Raw genomic sequence first — 23,926 nt, 5'->3', positions numbered from 1 at the left:
AGAATTGGGGACACCGGAGCAGTGCCAGAAGGGGACGTACTGCCGGGGACAGGGCTGATGGGTCCGTAACCAATAGACATAGTCTTTGTCTAAGACATAATCTTATAGAACCCAGGATTCCTAAGTCCCAGCATTCATGTGCTGTCTAGCAAATAGTTGTTAGACTTGCAGGCAAAGTGTGTCTCATCCTGCACTAATGGCTGGTCCACATGGATAATAACTTACTACTGCTACCAAATACTATGTTACTTAAAGTGGTAGAAGGCTATTGTGTGGCTCTAAAAGTTTCAACCTGTGCTAGTATTATTGTAGCACATAGGAGCAACAGTCTTGAACCAGGACTCCATTGTGCTAGGGGGTATATACACAAACCAAAAAGACAGTCCCTGCCCCCAAATTGCTTATAATGACCCATATGGGGATAAATATAATTCCACAGGATTTAATTTATTTTTTCAGTTTGCTTGTTTAAAAACTTAGGAAATTGGATGCAAAATCCTAAATTAAAAGAATGTTAAGTTTATAAAGTCAAATACTCAAAACTTAGGAAATACCAGAGTTAAGGCTGTCTGTGCAACTTTTAATTCAGCCCTTTGTGCATATGCATTATGATAGTGTTCAATTGCATGATCCATATGGTTTCCCTCAATACTCCTGCCTCATTCATAGAATTGATGGGGGCACACGGATTGAATCGGGGTTCTGTATTGAAAGAGGTTGTTTATAGGACCTCTGCCTCATTTGTTGCAAAAATTGGAAGATGTGTAGTGAAAGAGGCAGAGGACTTCAGGAAGAGAAAGGATGGTCTCATGGTTAAGGCAACTGAATACCACCTGAAGAGCGGATTATCTCTCTGTCTCTGTTACAGTTTCCTATATGATGCTGGGCAAGTCACCTAAACTAGAATGTTCAACAGCCGGCCACTAACTATGCTCTTTGTTTTCTGGGTGCTTATCTTGAGACACTTGGGACTTGTTTCGTAGAAGTGCTGAGCACTCTCAACAACAAATGTACTCAATGGGAGCTGTGTTTTGAACATATGGAGGGCTATGAAATGCTGAATACTCTAGGACCTGATTTTTCAGATATCACAAATTGAGCACCCAGAATTATAGTACGTACTTCTGACAATTTTTGCCCTTAACCTGTGCCTCAGTCCCCCATCTCTTAAATGTCGATAATAATTCCACCTTACCTCTCAAAATGTGAAAATTAAATTGTGGAGCGTTCAGGTAATGTGATAATTACCATAAAAATCCAACCCACCTTGTTCCCTGATGGCCCCCCGGGACCCCTGCCCCATCCACACCCCCCGCTCCTTGTCCCCTGACTGCCCCCGGGACTCCTGCCCCTGACTGCCCCCCACCGCCCCATCCAACCTCTCCCTCCTTCCAGACTGCCCCCCGCGACCCCTGCCCCCATTCATCCTCCCTGTTCCCTGCCCTCTGACCGCCCCGTCCACCACCCCGAACTCCCCTGTCCTCTATCCAACCCCCCCTGCTCCTTGCCCCCTTACCGCGCTGCCTGGAGCACTGGTGGCTGGCAGCGCTACAGCCATGCTACGCAGCACAGAGCCCCGGGTCAGGCCGGGCTCTGCAGCGGCGCTGCCCCAAGAGCTCTCAGCCCGCTGCCCAGAGCATTGCGGCGGGGCGCGCTGAGGCTGCGGGGGAGGGGGAACAGCAGGGGAGGGGCCGGGGGCTAGCCTCCTGGGGCAGGAGCTCAGGGGCCGGGCAGGAGCTGCGGGCCGCAGTTTGCTCACCTCTGGTCCAGAGGCTTGAGCAGGAAAGAGGCAAAATGGAGGTGTTTCCAGGACTTCTTATAGCTTCTGCCATGTGGAGAGAAATCCATTGTTTCAAACAAAGCCCTCGTCAGTGCTAGTGGAAAATTATAGGTACAAGATGGAGTTTGGAGTCACATGAGCAAGTCACATGTCCATGCATGACTTCACTTAGTCCTGGCAGGAAATTCCATTGACAGTGGATAGGTGTCTTCCACGGTAAGTTAAGTGTTCTTTAATGAGTCACTTAATTTGAATAGTCCCTTCAAGATGTGCAGGCTAAATACCTTGTGGGCATTACCCCAGGGGCAAACATTTGAAATACAGGTATAGAGCCAATACTCATAAATTCAAGTACAAAAATGATACATGCATACAAATAGCATAATCATATTCAGCAAATCATAATCTTTCCATAGACCTCTTATGTGCCACATTTTGTATAAGATTTGTTGCAAATATATAACAGTGCAACAATGATCTATATGGTCATATTTTAATCAGATAACATCATAGTTGCATTAATACTTTTCCTGTTTTTTCCCATAGTTTCTTTCTAACTGTGATGTTTCTGAAAGAGAAACTCTTTGTTGCATGGTGCTGAACACAATAGGGCCATAATCCCTGTTTGACGTCCGTAGGTGCTAAATAAATAAATTAATGGGGCATTTACTAATCAATTAAGTATTGACCACTTAACTTTCTTCTTCGAATAGTGTCCTTGTGGGTGCTCCACTGTAGGTATGTCTGCGTCCCTGCGCTGCTAATCAGAGAACTTTGGTAGCCGTGTCCGTTCATCCCACCCTGTGCTCTGCCACGAGACTAACCAGTGTGTGTGAGCGAACCCTTCTCAGTTCCTTCTCAACCACCCCGGTTAGAGACTGCGCTTTAGCTGTCCGTTCACGGATTGTTAATTTTTTTTAGAATCACTAATCTTTAGCTTCCTTCTGAAACCTCTTTTCTTCCTTTAGTTTCTTTACATTTTTATTTGGCCATTGTCTAGAAAAAGAAAAGACTTTGTTCTTTCATCAAGCCCCAGTTTGGGGGGGCTCTATGGGCTTCAAGAAGTGTCTCAGTTGCAAGGAATTTATCCCAGTGACTGACGGACACTCTCAGTGCGTCTGCTACCTGGGAGAGAAACATCCCACAGAAGTGTGGTTTGTGTCAGCAACTGAAGCCCAGATCCAGAAAGGACAGAGAACCGAGGCTCAAACTCCTACCCACGGAGTCTGCCCTTCAACCACCCGAGCCATGGCAGGAGACCTCACCACAACCCTGTACTTCGAAGGGAGGAGATCCCAAGAAGCTACACATGAGCCATTCACGTAAGGCCTCTAAGAAAAGGTCCATGAGTCCCCATAGCGAGTCTTGATTGAGCCGGAGATCGTTTTTCGCTCTATCTGTGATTGGTATCTAAATATCAGCCATAGCTTCCTAAGAGGCTGTGAATAGTCTGCTCTTTTTCAGATATAGCAACGGTCATTAACTCCTTTCTTCTTTCCAAGGTAGACTACTGAAATTTGAGCTATCCCTGAAGTCCACTTGGAAGTGTCTGATAGTGCAAAACAAACCTGTGGCATGTTTTGAGTAGTTGCTGTGAGCGCACAATGCAGTTTCTGCACTTGCTGCTTCTCTGAGTGCAGTCTGTGATGTTTACCTCTACTATGCACATCTAGAATTACCACCTCTTACCCTGTGCCTTTTCACACAATTTAAGAGTCTCTTGGAAGGTCCCTCTCCTGTTCTTTGAAGCTTCCCTGCTCTGGAGCTCAAACATAACATGGATATGTCTGCTTACATTCTGGCTCTCAGCTCCACACTGCATTGTGTACACGGTTACCTCTGTCTGTCTGACCTGGACTATTATTTTCAGTCAGATTCTTTTAGTTGCTTGATTTTCTCCAGCACAGTGGTATTGCTGCATTTTATTTCACTGTAAGATGTTCCCTCTCTCCCCTGGGACAATTTGCTTTTGTCCTCCTCGCTTTCTTTGGTAGGCAATTTCAGAATAATTTTTGTTGTTGCATAAACCGCAGGCCATTACAGACTCACTCGGGTGGGCGTAAAAAGGAAGTTGACAGGATATTGGCGCTTAACTTTGGAACTCTATCACAACCTATGGAATGTATATAGAATACTTTGGCAGCTGCGCCATCTTATTTATGTAAAACTTAAGAAAAGGCAGAGCAGTTCCAATAGTTTGGGTTCTATATCCACATAACATCTTATAATCATACATATTTGTTTGAATTTTTACAGGTAAAAATAGCCAAATGGAATTTTCTAAAGAATCTTAAGAGTGAAAAAGTGCCACTGACCTTAGATAGCATTTTAAGCTTCAGCCCAAAGTAAACTTTACAGTTATAACTCCTGTTTTTCCTGGGGTGTGTGTTTATAATATTATATATATAAAAATGCACATACTTGAGGGGAGAGTGGGCTTACAAAAATAATGAACACCGTTACTGGAAGTTCTGTGATGGCCATTTGCAGTGTTTAAATAGTGATGTTGCAACAAGTATAATTAATTCAATAAATAACCAATTTTAATATATTTCCTTATCACCTGAAACCCTTCTAATGTTGCAGTACAATTGTATCTTTCCCCCACTAGAGAAATAGAATTTATGAAAAAAGAAGAGGATCATACAAGGATTCTTGACGAGAGAGACAAGAAACATGCAGCGCAACTGAACATATTCCAAGAGGAGGTAGGCAATATAATATTTTTAATACAGTTTTCTCATTCTTGAGAAGTGGCATCTAACTTTGAATTTTAACATTTGCAGATTTCAGAGCTTCAGAACAAATTAAAAATATATGAGCGAATACCTTGTATGATTGGCAGTAGCATTTTGCTGGACACTGCCTCTCAAAGTCCAGAAAAACGAAATGAATGCTCAGAGATTAAAGAAGAAAATACAAAAGAAATAGAGTCATCAGCAGTGGAAAAATTTGTTTCTTCAGATACTGGTAAGTTGAGCAGTAATAAAGAGATTAAAAACCTGTGATGATAATAAAAGGCTCTAAAGCATCAACTGTAACCAAATAAGTTAATAGGGGTGTGTGTGGTGGAAGAGAGCTATGTTTGTGTGTTTAAAAAAGAGAGAGTTAAAAACCGTAGTACAGAAAATGTTTTGTACCTATACTGGATTTTGGGGATTGTGTGGGAGGTGATTAGCACAAAGTTGACTGTGGTCCTTTTTAATGGAGCATTATACATATCTTGATGAAAAGAAGTGTGTAGATTGGACACTGTGATGTATTTGCTTAAGTACCCTGGAAATTTTTTTTTTATTTTTAAACAAGCGTTGAGTTCTACTTTGAATGGCTCTTTGATGTTTTCTTAATGTACTAGAAAAGGACGATTTACATGATAGGCAATATTATATGATAGGGATCTTATCAGAATGCTGTACCAAACACAAAGGAAAAAGATAGGCATTTTTGGCAACACCTTTGCTACAACCTTGGGAAGTGTATTTGCTTACTTTAGTGTCTTGAGTCATTATTTGCCGGGAAACTGGCTTCTTGGATAGAGGTAACTTTATTTATCATGTGTCCTCATTGGGAATACAGTTTCCAGGTCATAAAACCACCAAGTCTGAATGGAATAATTTTTTTCCTTTCAATGTGAAGATCTTATGAGTTTAGTAAATAAACTTTACCCAATTGACTCAAATATTGAGATCTGACCGGCTGTCCAGAAACCCTTAAATTAATGGAAGCTTCTAATGCAGTGTTATCCCATTTCCTGAACGTCTGTTTGGTGATCAGAAGACTTATCAAATTTTCCTAAGAATCTTTCCAAAGGAGCATCTTTTTTTTTTATTTATAGCTTTGCACATCTTTATGGAAAGCATTGTTCCAATCACAGTCTGTGGACTTCAGGGAATCTACATCTGTTTGCTTGGTACTGAAGGATGGATGGACTTGTTTTGGTGCTGGATCTAAATGACTAAACAAATACATGCCTAAAAGTTTTACAGGATGAAAATGTGTCAGCCATTTGAATATTTCATCTGTCTAACTCAAAGTATGCTCATATGCATATTCCAGTGGAAAACATTGCCTGACCTTTTTTTTTTTTTTCCCCCTAGGTTCATGTATATTTACTAGAGTCTCCTATTTGTCCTTATTTTGTTAAGGTGATTTTGTACTCCACTACCTATATGTGATTGATTAACCATGTCTTCTCTCCTTGGATACAAATAAATGCGCAAGAGAGAGAATGCTAACCCGGGAGAGAGACCGAATGTAACATTCTCCTCTAGTTTCTGCTTTGCTTTGTCTACCCCAGGCAATCCAGCACTTAGCAGTTCCCTTTAAATACCTGTGGAAAGATGTTTAAACTCCCATCAGGTTATTGGGATGACTTTGACTTTGGTCAGCTTTATTTATGAAGATGTGCAAATTTGGTCTTGATTGATTGTTTAGGGGTTTGTTAGGAACTGCAGTAGATTCCTTTCACGTTAGCTGCTAGGGCCAGTTTAGACACTGGACAGTGTGGAACTGAACAAATACAAGGTATTGGAGAAAAAAAGTGGAAATAGAACTGGGGGGGGGGGGGGGGGAGAATGCTTCTTTTTAATACTCAATGGCATGAGTTCTAAAGCTTGGGATTGCAAACCGGTATCGAGGTCAAAACCATCCATACTTCCATAGTACTTCCATAGTACTAAATAGGGGAAGGGGATCCTGGAAAAGGTTGAGAACTTTTGCCCTAAGTTGATGATGATTCTTGGTCTAATAGGCCAGTGAATTGTTAGGGTAGACTGGTGAGACTTAAAGATAACATAAGACCATCCTGTAAAAAGTTGCTGTGGGATTGGGATTTGCAAGGTTTACCGTACCAGTTCCAGAAGTTTTGTGTAGTTCGGAGTGTTTATAGGAGGAGTAGAGGGGAGAGATTTGCAGTTAGCTGCTATCTGAGGCCTAAAAATATCTGAAACAAATAATGGTTCTGTGTTCAACATAGGACAGGAAGGTACCTCCTGGGTTATCAAGTGCAGTCCCCTGCTGTTGTGGGCAACCCCATCATATTATCCAGTTCACAAACTTAACAAACTCCATCTTAATGCTGCGTAGGTTGCTTCCCCTGCTGTTTCTATTGCAAGGCTGTCCCAGAACTTTATTCCTCTGATGTTTAGAAACATTCCTCTAATTTCCAGCCTAAATTTATTCATAGCCAGTTTTATACCCTTTTGTTTTTCTGCCAACATTATCCTTTAGCTATTTCTTCTCACTTACTGGTGTTTACCTTCCTGATGTATTTATAGAGAGAATGATATCTCTTCTCAAATAGACTCTCCAGTCTCCTGATCATCACAGTAGTCCTTCTCTGCACCTGTTCCAGTTTGAATGCATCTTTCCTGAACATGGGTGACCAGAACAGTACAGAGTATTCTAGATGAGGTCTTACTAATAATGCCTTGTACTATGGCATTTAATACTTCCTTATCTCTACTAGCAGTACCTCTTCTGATACATCCATATTTTATAGGATTTGAGTTGCCATCGCTATGATTCTTAAAAAATGATGGGGTAGAATTTCTACAGACACTCATGTACACTGCCCTCAACTTACAGCCTTCAAAGTTCCTGGATGGTCTCCTCTGAGGAGAAATGCAAGCCCTGTTCAAAAAAAAAAAAAAAAATTGAGGTGTTGGCATGAACAGGTGAAATGTTCAACTTTTAACGTGTAACGGTATATCCGTGCATATGGCATCTGCAGCAGTTACCAGCTTTTGTCACATGTGTCCGATATACATGTGTCCTCTCATCTGTCAAGCAGGTAGCAACCAATCCAGAGCTAGAGTTTTTTTGTGCCTAGTCTCCCCCACCCCCATCTGTGAAAGGCAAGCAGACTTCTGCCATTTATTCTCTTGCCTCTTTCTGGAACAGCGGCAGTAGCCCAGTCTTTAGATGTGGTGGTTGTGTTTTCTTGAGACCCCGTACTTCAGAGCTCTGGTGAAGCAGAAGAAGTTTTAAGACTTTTAAAAGAATCGGAGGGGGAAGGCAGAGATACCAAAAAAGCCTATTCTGTTCAATTCCTGCAGTGAGTCCTTACTGTTCAGTGTGTCCATCTTCTCCCCAAACCTCTTCTACAGTTCTGCTATGGTGAGCACAAGGAAGAAGAGGAAAATGATTGACTCTGAATAGGGTGCCCCTACCATACTCTAATAGCCTCTTTCAGTTTCGGGACTCTGAGAACAGAAGAAGAACCAGACATTAAAGAGGAGGACACCAGCTCAGAGAATCACAACAAGGATCATCCTGGAGGTTGAGACATCCCAGGCTGCTCCTTGTTCATCAGCTTGTGAGATTTCACCTAAGGGCCATTGCTTGGGTTAACTTTAGATTATTCACCTCTTCCTCCTTTGGGGCTCCCTTCCCATCTTCTCCAAAGAAGATTCTGAAACAGGACACTTAGCCTCCTTCTTCACTGTTTCCAGGGACCTGTGTGCTACCTCTCAATGGGAAAATCTCCCCCCCCCCTCCCCCCAACCCCGAGTGGACTTCCTGAAGAAGGGAGAGCTGGGCCAAATTCTAATTTTCCTTTCCCTGCTCTTTGTCCTACCCCTCCCTCTCATTCCTTGGAAAATCCTAATGGGGTTTTCCCCCAAGGAATAGGCTACTTAGTTTCCAACCTCACTAAGACACTCAGAAGGTGTCTAGGAGAGCAAAAATCAATCTTGGATGATGATGGATTACCAGTTTTTTGGTAAGAGGGTTTTACATTGGCAGTAACTGATCTGTATTACTCCATTCTTAAAACTGTTGAGATTGGTTCTTCTGAACCCAGATGCCCCTCCTTTCCTGCCCAGAAGCTGTCAGAGAATCTACAAATAAGATTCAGGTTTTCATGATCTCTTGCTTCCAGTCAGGTGTCAGGCTCAGGGAAGGTGGCTCTTTGGAAAACTTGGAGGAGCCTAACTTGTTTTTCTGCAGTTTTGGAAATTCTCAGCTCCGGTGTGGGAGGGTGGGAGTGGGGAAATGTCTGTTGGAGGAAAAGGGACTGAAAGAGCCTACTTTCAGATTGGCTGCCACATCTCTGACTGACAGATATAGGGACACAACGTTCATATAAAATGGTATTCTCATAATGGTAAACAATTAGCAGATGAGAGAAATTTTGTTTTTACTTTTGAAGATGTATACTGAAAGTAACAGAAAATACTTGGCGCTTGCTAAGATTAATTTGTTTGAGAACTTTCCTGGCACAACTTTTTGTAAGTATTTTGTTTGTTGCAGATTTTGATACTTTTATGGGGGATACTCCAAGATTAGATACTAGTGCCCATAAAGCAAAAGCTCAGCTTGCTCTGAAAGTAAAACGTCAGCCACCTTCTCGATCAAAGCTAAAAGAATCTCTTGGAACTGGACAGCAGAAATCAGATCTACAGGTACCAATATCTATGTATAATATATATTCAGTACACTGTTTTCATTTATATTCACCATTTAAAATAACTATCCAAAATTAAGTTCTACTTTGTGACTTCTGACTAGAATCAGTAAATCCACTAAAGAATTATTTACCATTAAGCTAGAAATGTGTAAGCTGTTCAACACACAACTTTATGACGTTTCTTAAACTAAACCAGATCAAATCAGCTAAAACTGATGCTCATGCTAGGTTGGGTGAACAATTCCTTCAAAGTTCACCCTCTATGCATAACTTTAAAAACAGTCTTTGTGAAAAACAACTGTTAACTTGAATATAAGTGATAAATTTAAACAAGTAGTCTGGTAATTTTTCTATTTGAAATACACTTACTTGCTAACCTTTAATTCTCCGTTTGTAGCATGTTATATCTTCCAAAACTTGGTTTAAAATAAAATCTGTCTCCTCTTTGTAAAGGCCACTTGACTCCACAAGAAAGAGGGTGTCAATATAGTATTCTGGTACACATTAGAGAATATTACTTAGCTTCAAACCATTTTATTGTCTAGCCTTGCATTGCCAACAGTAAAATTTAATTGAGGCTAGGCTTTCTCAGTTTCTATTCCTTGTCTTACGTTCTTTGAGTATTGCCTGGATGGATCACTGCTCTTGATAATTGTACGAGCTTGGAACTTCATCTTCATTGTGGTAGCATGCACAGCTTTATCCTTTCATATTTCTCCACCTCAGGAAATGAGAAGGCATAGCTCTAGCCAGTAATCATTTTGACCATTGTGTTAGACAGCAGCTAGACATCTATGTCTGAAGCCACCAGAAACAGGTTTTCCAATCCTAGATTAATACTCACTTAGCCCCAAAACCAACAGAACTTCCAAAGCTCAAAGACCATTCTTGGGCCATATCAGGCAGCAGTAGTCTGAGTAGCGCATGGACCAAACCCACTAGCAGACATTGCATGTTATTCCTCCCAGCTATCAATGTTCCCTCTAATTTTTTCCATGCATTTGTGGAATGAATTTTATGTGCACCAATATTGAGGTGACGTGTGCCACCAGTAGAAACAGAAAACCTAAATATAATATCCCTATGGTAACTTTTTAAAAATATATAATTACTCCAGCCAGGACAGGTTAGGCATTTTAGAACTCACTACTCAAAGAATTAAATTTAAGCATAAGAGAGAAATGAAATTATTAAATACATACACCATTCAAAAAACTAAAATAACAGCACTTTGAAAGAATAGAATTATAGAGAATATATGTGCATTGCAGGAAGTACCAAGAAAACAATAATAACAACACGTGTTGGGAGGTGAATGTGAAAAAGACTGTGTGTGTGTGCGCGCGCTGGCTGCTGGGGAAGTGTGAGAGACCGTGCGCTGTCTCCTTTAAGCAGAGGGGCACTCACCAGAAGGCTCATTCAGACCACAGCAGCTCTGTCCTGCTCCTGAGCCCTGTCTCCCCTTCCCCGCTCTGCAGAGATGGGGTACATGGTTAGGGAGGAGAGGGACACCCTGACATCAGCACCTCCTTCTTCCCCCACTCTGCACAGCGAGCAGGAGGGTCGTGGGAGCAGCTGGCCGGGAGCTCCAAGGCAGAGGGCAGGAGAAACGCAGCTGCAGAGCAGCGGGAGGAGGGGCACCTGAACACATGTCGCCGGATGTGCATGTTTCTGCTAATCAAGTGCGCGGCACTTGGTTGACTCTTTGGCAGCTGCGCAGCTTAGAGGGAACATGGCCGGCTATATATTTTGCTGCCCATGTGTTTCAAGCCAGTTTTGCTTTCCTCTTCTGGAGAAGGAGTTCCTTTTGCCTGATTGTTTACCTCCATTCTGGCTCATAGTATATCCTTTTCTAAAATTATTTGCCTTTCTTTGTCAGTTCCTGTTTATATTGTGTGGGGTTTTTTGTTTTTTTTTCGTTTTTTTCCCCCAAAAAATAAAAATGTGATTTTGGGCATTGGTGCCATGTTTTCATGAAATGCTTGGCAGTAGTCTTTCTGCACGGGTTGGGAGTGCTTGTGTTCACCAACCTAGACAAACTGGCCCATCAAGGATACAACTCTGTATTGTGGCATATTCGTGTAGTCCTGGTAACTGATGACAACTCCTTTTCTGTGACCTTACATTTCTTATGTGGAAGGTCATTATCCTAGTGGCAGTGACTTAAGCTTGCAAAAGGTGAGCTTTAGGCCATAGTTACTGCTTTACCTTATACCAAGTTGTGCAAAGAGAAGGTGGTGTTAGAGACCCTTCCTGTTTTTTTTCTTAAGAGAATGTTGGCATTCCACCTTAATGTCCTGTCAACATTCTTTGCATGCTGGCATGTGTATTCTGGTGAAGCCCTTCTCTGCACTGTGGATGTCAAAAAGACCAGATTTCAGAAAGGGGGCTTTTTGACTGGGAAAACCGAGAGGGGAAATAGAAAGGAAAGAGACTGGAGTTGTGAGTAGAACACTCTGGCTAAGCCTTGAAGGTCAGGTCAAAAAACGTGATCTTGATGCAGATGATGCGGGGAAGCCCATTAAAGAATTTCAGGAGTGTGTGAAATGGCAGGAGTTGAATGATTTTAGTAGAATTATTTAGTTGGACCCGAGAGGAGCCTAGGAAGATGACACAATTCATGAAATCACCATTTTCAAGAGATAACGAAGGCATATCTGAGGGTTTCACTGGTTCAGATGAAGAGGAAATTTTGGCTTTTGGAGCTGTAGAAAGAGGAGAAAGTTGAAAATTCGCTCCAGATGAGAACTGCAAGTGATTAATAAAATCAGAATTTAGTTACTGATGACTGCTCTCTGTGTTCTGTGATAGTATAATTATCTGTCTGTATGCAGGCCCCTTATCCCAGTATAATCTATGTGCTCAGATCATAAAAGCTTGAGGAATATGGAAAGTCTGTTTTTATTAAAATTAAAATGTTGTATTACAATAAAGGTAGTTTATAAGGTCAATCTCCATGTGCGTTGAGGAAAAATAAACTCCTACGTTTTAAACAGAAAACAGTCGACATAATTTCTTTGGCATATTAAGTTTTAAGATTGGTTTTTGTAATGCTTTATTTTTTAAAGGCTTTTACTATAAATGTTATGACTGCACAATTGAATACTATATTTACCATAACCTCTTTTATTTTAAAATATATTTATAGGATGAGGATACAGAGGATGCTATCCACAATAGAGAAATTGGTACAGCATGTCAAGTCAAGTCTTTAGAAGTAACAGAAAAGCTAACTTTATCCCAGTTGAACGATGCAGATCAAAGGATTGAAAAGTCTGAACCAGTGGAAAGCACAGAGAGTTTGTTAGAGTCAAGTCCTTCTGTTTCCACTCACTCTTCTCCAATACACAAACCAAACAATGAAAACAGCACGAGTACTACTCACTCTCCTCCTAGTGATGATGTAACTCCCAGTTCTCCTCAAGCATATTCCAAGAATGTCAGGCACAGAGAATCAAAAGGGAAAGGAAGAGAGGCTAAAGGTAAGTCATAAAGGCTTTTTGAGGGCCTTTGGGTCAAAATGCTCTATTTTTTTTTTTTAATTAGTGTTGAACAGTGGCTATTGCATTCTCTGCCTAGAAAAGGAGAAGCTACTTATTCTAATGTAAAATTTATTCTTAGTGTAAAATTAATTGTATGCTATGAGACTAGTTAAACATTTTAGCAATGTAGTATTACTGTCATATTCAGGATACCTAGTCCATACTGTAGCAAGGTTAGGAAAGCTTTGCGGATACAGACTAACACGGCTGCCACTCTGAAAAATGGAGATGATGTGGGTTATATTCTTTTGGAACAGGGTTTAGATACAGATGATTGAATAGTAGCAGCCTCTGTGCAGAGGGGGACACTACTTCTTAAAGTCCATATATGTTACATTGCTGTTTAAATACCAGCATTCCAGTTTCATACCTGGAGCAATGCTGGAGGTGAGTTTCCCTATCTTGATACATCTTGCAGCAACCAGTGGCTAAAAGCATCTTATTCAATGTCCCTTTGAAACAAACCATTCAAGGCTAATTTTGCAGTGAATCCAAGATGACTAGTTTGCGCAGGCACACATAGCTCAGTGAAGCAAACTATCATCCCAGCATCCGGGGTTAAATATTAAACACTTCATTTGATGTTTTGATAAATAACTCTTCCCCTGTTCTTATAGAAAAATAGCTGACACAGTATTTTGTAATGAACAAGACTCTTGATAGAAAGAAAAATGTGTTAAATTTAATAGAATAAAGAGCTTAAAAATAGTACAGAAAAGAAAATGCTGATAACAGTAATTACTCAAGTAATACTGCAGCCTCTAGCATTCAGAACCTGATGCTTGGTAACAAAAGACACAGACTAGATTGCTCTGAAATTGCTAAATATAAGCTGCTGAAAATTTCAGAAAATAAATTAAAATGGTACTCTGACTTCAGTTCATGTCAGGCTTTGGGTTCACAACATGAGCATGAAGTTAGATGACAAAATCTCAGTGTTAGACACCTAGGGTACGGCTCTGTTTACTGTTTGCTTGATACAACTCCTTTTTTATGGAGACTGGACTTTCTTATTCATCATATGTACAATATGTATCATGCCAATTACTGTGTAATCTGCATCTAAAATGGAAAATGACGATTTTGTTTAATACTTAAAACTATGAAAAATAGTGTTCTACAAATATTAATTGAACCCTCACAGCATTATTAGGTTGATATATCTCCATTTTTTTCAGAAGGAGAAACTGAGGCAGAATTTGTCTTGCCAAGGCCTGAGAGTCTGTATCAGTCATGGATTTGCATGAAGTTTATCACAGTATTTCAAGTTTTAAAATAACAGACTAGCCTAGCCAAAGTACCTTGATAGGCTTCTCATGCTAAAAGATCCAAAAGCACTTTAGAAATCATGTACATACAGCACCGCTGAAAAATAGCAAGCTCCCTGCTAGGGTGGGCATTTGCAGTCAGACAGCATGCTGTATATTAATGAAGTAGGGAAGGGGGAAGTTCATAGATTCCAAGGCCAGAAAGGACCACTGTGATTAATCTGTGACCTCCTGTATAGTACAGGCCACAGAAGTTCCCTGAAATAATTCCTATTTGAATTAGAGTACATATTTTAGAAAAACGTATCTGTACACGTACTACAAGTTTAGCTCATCATTTCCTTGGGCCATGACCTTAGACTTATTCATTTAGCTGATGTCAATTAACTCCTGCAAAGTTTCAGCAATGGCCTGACCTTTTCCAAAGGTGAGCTGAATGTTCAAGCAAAATAGCAGGTTGTGAACATTCTGGTGAGTTACTATATTAGGGCTTTCATATTTTAGGATGCAAAGAATGTGAGAAGGCTGAACAGATTATAATCATGCTACTCACTAATAGTCATAATTCAAGAAAAGTATATAGTCTTTTTCTCATAGAGTAATTGAAAAAGGAACCAGATTAAATATTTTGTAAGGCAAGTATTTCCTTCACCAGTTAACAAGCTGTGTTAAGGCAGATAATGATTGCACTCTATTGCAATGGACAATATCATTTTTAGATCCTCAGCCAACAGCAGCTGTTTTGTAATCTACTGATTCAGCATATCTCTGGAGTGCTAGCACTGAAGTGGTCTGTACACTTGACTGTACAAAAATTGTCTTGTCATAGCGTATACATAATGTGCAAGTGATTTTGTTTTCTTCTGCACTGAACCATAAGCAGGTATTGTCACAGAGTACGGAAATTTCCCTTGGTGACACGAGGAAGTGTTTCAAGTGCTTGTCTTAAAACTGGTGGCGTTGTAGAGTTTAACGCCGTTCATCAAAGATGATAGATTACTAATACTGCAAGTTTATTCTCTGGACAAAATGACATTAAATGGTACTTCAGTGGGCTGGATTCTAACTATCTAATGAAATTTAATGCCTACCAATTATATTTAATGGTGGAGGAACAATCTTTTCTACCTCCTATCCCATCCATACAGCTTGTATCAGTTGGTCTGTTTGTTTTTTTAAACAGTTGCACTGCTCTTTCACATTTTCTTTATAAAATGTTACCTTTCTTTATAAAATTCTCTTGGAGAAATAAATGTCTGTTTTTAAACTTTTTTGTTGCAAAATAACCTGATTTAAAGTGCCATAAAGGAAACTAAGTCATGAGATGAGAAGTAAAGTTCTGTCATTGACTGGAAATTGTTGAAGTGAAAGGATAGAAAATAAGAGGTAGGAATAAATATACAGTGTTCAACATGGAATTAGATTCCTAGTATGATGCACCTAGGAAGTATTTAATGTATTATCTGAAAGAGGATGAACAGTGAAGTGGAAAAATTTGCCAGTAACATTTTCTAAATTACTCAGTAATTTAAGATCTAAAAAACGTGAGGCAACTGTGTAACATGGAGGCAGATAAGTGCATGGTAAATGTGCCTAGAATGAAAAAATTTACTCACCTACTAAAAGAAAGGAAATTAGCAATCTCTCCACTAGTCCTCGGTTGACCGTATTGTACCTTCCTCTATATACAGGCCTTGGGGTGGCTGTAACATTTTCAGGGTGATATTTGTTCTGTCTGCCTTCCAGAAGCTATTCCAAATCATAAAAACATTACTTAATAACTTTCTATTTTAACACATTTATTAAAAAAAAAAGTAATTTTACGCATTGCCATAAAAGCTTAATATTTTAATGAAAAACATGTATTTTGCTTTCCACTAAGTGGGCCAAATTGGCTGAGAGATTCCTAGAATAAAGAAAATTAGCAGATAAGTAATTTTTCCATTCTTGATAATTTTTCCACTATTCCTCCCTGATAGACAAGTAGTGAGCAGTGGAAAATAAATGAGGGGGGGAAGAGGTAAGGACAGATAGCCCTGGTTGAAGCCTTTGAAATATCTACTTAAGGACTGTTGACTGAAACACCCTCCTGTCGATGCTTGAAGATCCATTTTGTAACATCTAGTGAATGTGATTTGAAAATCAGGTTGTTGCTTACCATATCATATCCACTGAAGCCAATACTTTTTTTGCAAGAGGTTTTCATTAACCTTGTGATATGGGCCCTGATCGTCTCAGGAAATGGGGTAGACACATGTTTCAGGAATATAATATATCCTCTTGCTTACAGGAGTTTTTAATGACTGCTTTCCTTCATGCTTTGAGTAGTATTAAATGAATAGGGACATAGTTTCTTATATTCATTGCTTAGAGAGAGAGTTTCATCCAGCTTGTACCATGCTTTTTTTCTGTTGGGCTGTATTAGAACAAAATGAAAGCAGTACAGTGTCTTGGGAAATACGGAGTGGAGTGTTCCTTTTGAAGTTTAACCAGAAGCTGTTCTAAGAGCTACTTTGCCTCATGAAAATATGGTACAGTTCTTCCACGGAGAATGCAGTGGTTTCAGATATCCACCCAGTGGATGTAGTTGCCAACAAGAAATGCATTTAATTGTTAAAATAAATGGATCCAATAAATTGAGAGGTTCAAAGGAAGTAAACATAAGGGTTTACAATACTATAGGGAGATCCCAAGTGGAAAAGATGGGCTGATGCAGAGGTTTTGTCAATTGAACTGCTCTTAAATTTGATAACATGGGGGATAGTAAGCCAAAGAAAAGTGGTAGTCTGAGTTGAAGACACTTCCTAGGGTGAAAAGCTGGACCCTACTGAGTTGTACATCAGGACTGTGCATAGACCGTCATGAAGAAACTGTAAAATTGCTGGAATTTTCAGCTTCTTGGAATCAATACTTCTGTCTTTGTTCCAGTTTAAAAAATGGAATTCTGGTTCAGTTCCTTGCATATCGAATCCCCCCCCCCCCTTTCCTCCTGGACTATCAGTTTGGATAATTAACCATGTGATGTTGCACTCCATATTCTTTATGAAAATATGCTTATGATATGAATATGATATAACTGAGATCTATTTTATGCTAGATGGGTCTTGTATCATTGGAAAGGCTATGATTTACTGAATCATAGAACTGGAGGGGACCTTGAGAGGTCATCTAGTCCAGTCACCTGCACTCAAGGCAGGACTAAGTATTATCTAGACCATCCCTGAAAGGTGTTTGTCCAACCTGCTCTTAAAAATCCCCAATGATGGAGATTCCACCACCTCCCTAGGCAATTTATTCCAGTGTTTAACCACTCTGAGGAGTTAGGAAGTGTTTCCTAATGTCCAACCTAAACCGCCCTTGCTACAATTTAAGCCCATTGCTTCGTGTCCTATCCTCAGAGGTTAAGAAGAACAATTTTTCTCCCTCCTCCTTGTAACAGCCTTTTATGTACTTGAAACTGTTATCATGTCCCCTCTGTCTTCTCTTCTCCAGACTAAACAAACCCAGTTTTTTCAATCTTCCCTCATAGGTCATGTTTTCTAGACCTTTCATAATTTTTGTTGTTCTTCTCTGGACTTTCCCCACATCGTTTTTGAAATGTGGCTCCCAGAACTGGACATAATACTCAGTTGAGGCCTAATCAGCATGGAGTAGAGTGGAAGAATTACTTCTTGTATCTTGCTTAGAGTACTCCTGCTAATACATCCCAGAATGATGTTTGCTTTTTTTTTTTTTTTTTTTTTTTTGCAACAGTGTTACACTGTTGACTCATATTTAGCTTGTGATCTACTATGACCCCCCAGATCCCTTTCTGCAGTACTCCTTCCTAGGCAGTCGTTTCCCATTTTGTATGTGTGCAACTGATTGTTCCTTCCTAAGTGGAGTACTTTGCATTTGTCCTTATTGAATTTCTCCAGTTTGTCCAGATCATTTTGAATTTTAATCCTATCTTTCAAAGCACTTGCAAGCCCTCCCGGCTTGGTATTATCGGCAAACGAAAGCATGTGAACAGTGAAGTAGCAAATTTTGCAGGTGATACAGTTACTTAGGTTAGTCAAGACAAGAGGAAGACTGAGGAATTTGAGAGGACTGACAATGCTATCTGAATGGAGAGCATGATGGCAAATAAAATTAACTATTGACAAATGTAAGGTAATAAACATTGGAAAGAATAATTACAACTATTCATACTCCAATGGGAAGTTGAAAGATCTATCCCCTTCATGCAGTTAACACTAGTTTTCCACTCCTGTAGCTGTACAGTGGATGTGAATTAATTACTGTGAACTTATGCTTTGAGTTTCTTTTTAAATTTTGTTGTGGTTGGGAAGTGCATGCATCTTAACAAATACACTCAAAGCTTACAGATAGCTTAGTAAGTTTACAGAATATTTATTTTTCTTTTTTCACATAGATGACAAGAGAAATGAAGACAAGACAGGAGAAACAAATGATGTTGCGTCATCAGGAAAGGCCAAAAGGAGATTTCCAGATTTTGGGTAAGACTTATGAGTTGGTGGAGGAATAAGTGGCTTTAAATATTATTTATGCTAAGTTACCATCTTTAAATAGAAAATATTGTGAAACATACTTTTCCTGTGCATTTGTGATACTCTTTCTCCCACTCCTCCCCTGCCCCCAAGGTCCGATCTCCAAATTCCTAAATTCCTTTAGCTAGCAGTCTACTACGAGGCCCTGTAATTAGAATGAGCACATTTTAAATCCTTTAATGAGGATCCATTGGAGAGCAAGTCTGGTGCCAGCAGCTGCGGTAATTCCAGCTCCAATAGCATATATTAATACCCACTTGGTCCTTGTCCACTTTCACTCTCGTGCTTGGCATGGTAGAATTACCAAAACAAAATGTGTAAACACATACATAGAGTTTGTGGGACAGTGTACTTATAATATAATTGTGTTATGTGTATTATGGAGGTGCCAGCTGCAGCTCCATAATACATACACACAAAATTATATGTTTTGCACTTAAAACAGACACTTTTTTTTCTCCTGAATGATCTTAGTATCTGAATAATGCATCCTCTTCAAATGCTTGAAATATTTTTTAGGATTAGTGATCACTTTTTGCCACTAATCTTCGTAAGTTAAAGTTCCTCCTTTAAGCAGAGGTTGGAGAGTGGTTTGTCAGAGAATTCCTCAAAGAATTGCCTTCTTTCAAAACAGCCACCATCTTATTGTTTGCAGTGGTGTTGTAGCAGTATAACTGAAGAAGAGCTTGAAAGCTTGTCTCTTTCACCAACAGAAGTTGGTCCATTAAAAGATTTTACCTCACTCACCTTGTCTCTCTAATTTTATTATGATTATTATTAATGGAACTGAAGCCATGGACTGCCCTTAGCAAATATGGCTATTGTCTCCATTTACTTTATTACCCCCGGGATATGAGGTTAGCAAACGTTTTTTAAAAAAAATAAATTTAATCTAAAATGAGACTAAACACTAAAATGCCTTAACCATAAGATTGTTGCATGGCAACACTACAGAGCAGAGTTATGCTTACTTGGGTGCTTTAATTGTTTGTTTTCGTATCTTACCATGTTCAGAATGTAACCTTTTTGCTGGAGCCAGGAGCCCAGTATTTTCTGTTTCTCTGCTTGGTTCTACCTGTTTTTCAGATGCCTATTTTGCCCTACCTTTCCTCACATGGATGGGATTAGATTATAATGCATGCTCACTACACTGTTCCACAGAGGCAGGCAGCAGGGTATCAGGGAGTCAAATCTGCAGTCCAGTTTAAGGCTGGGAAGAGAGGGTCAGGGGAGAATCAAAAGTATAGATTAAGGTGTTGGCTTGCTGGGAGGATGGTGCAACAGCTGAGATTTGGGGAGATGGGGAGAACAGCTGACAAAGCAGCTATAAGCTTCCCCCTTTCCATGGTACTTTGGAGGGCAACGCAGCCAAGCCACCTATCCAGCATAGCAGGAACCTGAGGATGGAGTCAGACTGACTGGAGAGCATAGCAAAAGAAAACCCCCCACCCCCATCCTTGAAAGTAATCAACAAATTTCACATCAAGTGAAATGCCATCAAGTGGCATTTTAAAGTTTGGATCATTAAATATATGGAAATAGAGTAAATGTTGCTGTGGAACGTAGGGGTTGCTCACATGGAATTTGGTACCATTGTGAAATGAGTACACAGGCCCTGAGTCCAACATTTTTTTTCCCTTTAACTGGTTTTCTCTGTGTTGACCTCCTCTATCTCCCAATGGTAAACGTATCAGTACTGGTGTTTTTATGCATTAGATAGTAAACTGCTTGGGGCTGGGACCTTATATCTATTTCTTTAGCATATACACTCCTATAGAGTGTATTATTAAATTAAATCTTTTCCTTCCTTCTTGCGTGTCTTCGCCTGTACGTAGTAATGCACCTTAAATCACATGAAAGATATTCTTCAAAATTGGGCTCCACTGTGTGTAGTATTTTTTAAATTACTTTTATGAATGTGTTATGAATTAAATTTGTATTAATACATAACAAATATTTAACTCCTTTTGATATAAAGCATTAAATTGTAGTAATTGTATTTAAAAAAATGGTTTTGGGTTTGTTTTTGTTTTTGTTTTTTTTCCAGAGGTTTACGGAAATCTGGTGGTAAAGGCAAGAAACAAGAGAAGGAAAATCCAAGGAGCTCTCTGGATAGCCGGTATTTTTTATAAATATATATTGCATTCTTTAAAATAATTAACTACCATTACTGTTGTTCTTAAGGCTCAAGTACATGTTAGTATAAGAGCAATTAAATATCGCATAAATCAGTACATTGATGGGAAGATGGGCTTCTATGCTTATGAAATAAGGAAAATAGTTTTACATGTTAGTTACTCATATTATGAAACAAATTCTATTCAGCTTGCAAGCAAAAATTATATTGTAATGTAGCAAGAAATGCCACTTCGGGAGTAATTCTCAGTAGTCCAGGATACTGGTTTGAAAGTGTTAAGCCATCTTGAGTGTTTTTAAAGCTGTTAAATAACTCTCAGCAATTATTTTTATATTAACCTTCTAAGATACATACATTTTGATTAATATGCCATTTAGACAATTATTAAAGACATACAGCAGGTTATTGCAAGACAATTATCATTCCATTTATTTATTTCAGAGGCTCCCGAGAGTTATTGGAAGACTCTGGCAACAATCAATCTGCATCAGATTCAGACTCTCCTGTTCCTACTTGCATACCTTTCTCTTGGTTTGGGGACAGTCACAAAGAGCCTCAGGTTTCCAGTAGCAGCCTAACCTTTTCTCAGAGTGGACAGGCCACTGTATTCGAACAGGGTCAAGAGAAAAACAGAAGCAAGGTAAACGTACACAAATAAGCTATATTTTGAACATTTGGGTTTGATATGGTTTTACTCATTCAGGGTCCAAGTTCTAAGTATTTAGGATCTTGAAAACTAATACTTACTCTAAGTGTTTTCAGATAGTAAGAGAAATGATTACAAGATTCTGTAAGTAATTGAGAGCCAACATTTGAGTTTGTATAAAATAAGCATGTGGTGAGAATTATCCTCCAAATTCTAAACACCTTACTTTATATTTTGCCAAGGAATTAAATAGGTCCTGCTCAGAAACAATGTATTTTGTTTTGTGTTCCTTCAGCTGGTTATGCACAAGTTAACAGTTCCTTAAACTGTGCATATTTTTGATGGCCACCTAATTTTATGCAGAAGAAAAGGAAGGAAAATAAAATGGTGCCTGTTGACTTCAGCATTCATAAAGGGCTGGGATAGCAGAGCAGAGGAAACAATATATGCCAGAAGGACAAATAAAATAAATTTTACTTAAACTTTCAAGTACAGAAAGTAAAACTTGAAAATGGGTAAACTTTTTTCAAGTGTTTATTTTGAAAATGGGAGCTAAGCTCCTAAGTCACTTAGGTGCTTTTGAAAAATTCACCCAGTGTCTTTTAAATACCTTGAACTGGGGTTCTCAATTTGGGGTTGCAAACAGGTGTAGGGAATTGTGACCACCTCGCCCTTCCCACATTGCTAAACTGGGGAGGTGGGAGGGGAAATGCTGTCTTAAATCATTGACAGTGCTATTTTGAAAGTTTCTACTGAGTAATTCTACTAATGATTTAGTGAGTTTAAAAAAAAAAAGCTTTTCGTACATTCTGTAAAAAAAATGACACTACATAATTAAAATTACTACTATCAAGTTTCCATCTTGACAGTCTGAACTATTTGTGTAAGGGTATTGTTAGGCTTAGGGGAAGCAGAGGTCCTGGGAAGAAGTAACTGAAATTTACTAAAAATTCTGATAATGTCCCATTAAATAGTTTTCATTTGGCTATATTTAAAGTCTAAAGTGAATGTAATTTCCATAAAACACTGGTTGTTGTCTAAACACATTTAAAAATAGATACACAAATAATACTAATCACTAAATTCCATTTTTAATTTACCTGTTTATCTGTTATCTTTATTCCTGTGTTCCCTTTGGATTTTTTCTTGTCGGAGACTATAAACTACTAAAATATTAAACTTCCACAAAATTCAGTTTTAATACCTACAACTGATTTTTTTGTCTTCAGTCCTCTACAGTGGGCTTTCACATTCTCCTTTTTACCACTTAATCTAGGGCCATATGGAACATATAGAACAGAGTTTTTCTATACTATAGTATAGGGAAGCCACTGATAAATGTGTGGAGTTTGCTGATAACATAGTGCTGGCTTTCCTTGTCTAGTTGCTAATTACATGAAAATATAATTAAAATACGTTAAAAACTGGTCTGATGTTTTTCATGTAAGGAATTGCAGTAGTTGTAACAGGACTCAGTTAAGGGGTCTGCATACTTATAAGTGGGAGGGGAAGTGGTCTGTGAGTTTATAAGTAGGATGGAAAGTGTTTTATTGCAAGATCTCTCTCTCTCTGTCTTCTGTCTCTCGTGTAAACATCTGGTCCTTACCATGAAAAGTTTGAGAATCCCTAAAGTGGAACATGTTGGCCTTTTAGTTTAAAGAATGTTGTGCAGTTTTGTTTTGTTTTTGGTTTTGTTTGTGGAACTTGTGTATCTTTGTTCTTCTCCAACCATCTATTGTATCTGTGTAGTAGGAGCCATAATATCTCCCTTCCTCCCCCGCCCCCAGGGATGCTTCTCCAAATGAGCCAGGGCTTTGGGGTCACCAGGCCCTCTGTTAGAGTGAGTCTATGTATCCTGGTGAATATTAGGTTATTTTTAATGTATAACTTATAAGGGATTTACAATTGATATCTCTTTATGATATTGCGAGAAATGATAGAATTTGCCTAAAGTGTTTGGGTACCAGTAGCGTCCAGCAGTTCAGCATTTCATGAACCATTTGAGGCATGATAAACCTGAAGTTCTCTCTATGTAACCCTTCCCCCTGGAGTAATAGTTTTATTGATAGGTGGCAGAAAGCCCAGTGCTGTGATGTGCCAGCACATGCCCCACTTAAAGCATGCTCAGGTAGAGGATGCTGAGCCTGTTCTCACCTGTATTGACTTCACTTTCTGTGCCTCTGGGGATATCTCATCTCTTTCCCTCCAAACCCCCAACTGATTCATCCCGTTCATTATCACTTTCAACTTTCCAATAGATTGTGTCCCACTGCCAACTGATTCCACTTCCCATTCCCTTCTCTCAGGCTTTGTCTTCACTACCCGCCGATCCGGCGGGTAGCAATCGGTTTATCGGGGATCGGCTTACCGCGTCTAGTGAAGACGCGGTAAAATCGATCCCTGATCGCTCTGCCGTCGACTCCGGAAATCCACCTCGGCAGGAGGCGGCAGCGGAGTCGGCGGCAGCGGTCGACTTTCCCGCGTCCTCACCGCTAGGTAAGCCGACCTAAAATACGCAACTTCAGCTACGGTATTCACGTAGCTGAAGTTGCGTATCTTAGGTCGGACCCCCGCTGTAGTGTAGACCTAGCCTCA

General features: G+C 39.5%; 1 protein-coding gene across 1 annotated transcript in view; it reads left to right on the top strand.

Moving 5' to 3' along the window:
* The window catches only part of LOC135885677 (neurabin-1-like), a 64,483-nt gene that overhangs the window by 19,518 nt on the left and 21,039 nt on the right, over positions 1 to 23,926 (top strand). The window contains exons 9-15 of the mRNA XM_065413570.1: positions 4,392 to 4,488; positions 4,567 to 4,750; positions 9,032 to 9,183; positions 12,337 to 12,670; positions 18,413 to 18,497; positions 20,596 to 20,667; positions 21,127 to 21,325. Coding sequence (XP_065269642.1) covers positions 4,392 to 4,488; positions 4,567 to 4,750; positions 9,032 to 9,183; positions 12,337 to 12,670; positions 18,413 to 18,497; positions 20,596 to 20,667; positions 21,127 to 21,325 — 1,123 coding nt within the window. The remainder of the gene's footprint in view (positions 1 to 4,391; positions 4,489 to 4,566; positions 4,751 to 9,031; positions 9,184 to 12,336; positions 12,671 to 18,412; positions 18,498 to 20,595; positions 20,668 to 21,126; positions 21,326 to 23,926) is intronic.

Source organism: Emys orbicularis, chromosome 11 (assembly GCF_028017835.1).
Source record: "Emys orbicularis isolate rEmyOrb1 chromosome 11, rEmyOrb1.hap1, whole genome shotgun sequence".
Classification (NCBI taxonomy): domain Eukaryota; kingdom Metazoa; phylum Chordata; order Testudines; family Emydidae; genus Emys; species Emys orbicularis.
Note: the sequence above shows the minus strand (reverse complement) of the source record. Positions and strands in the feature narration are given on the sequence as shown.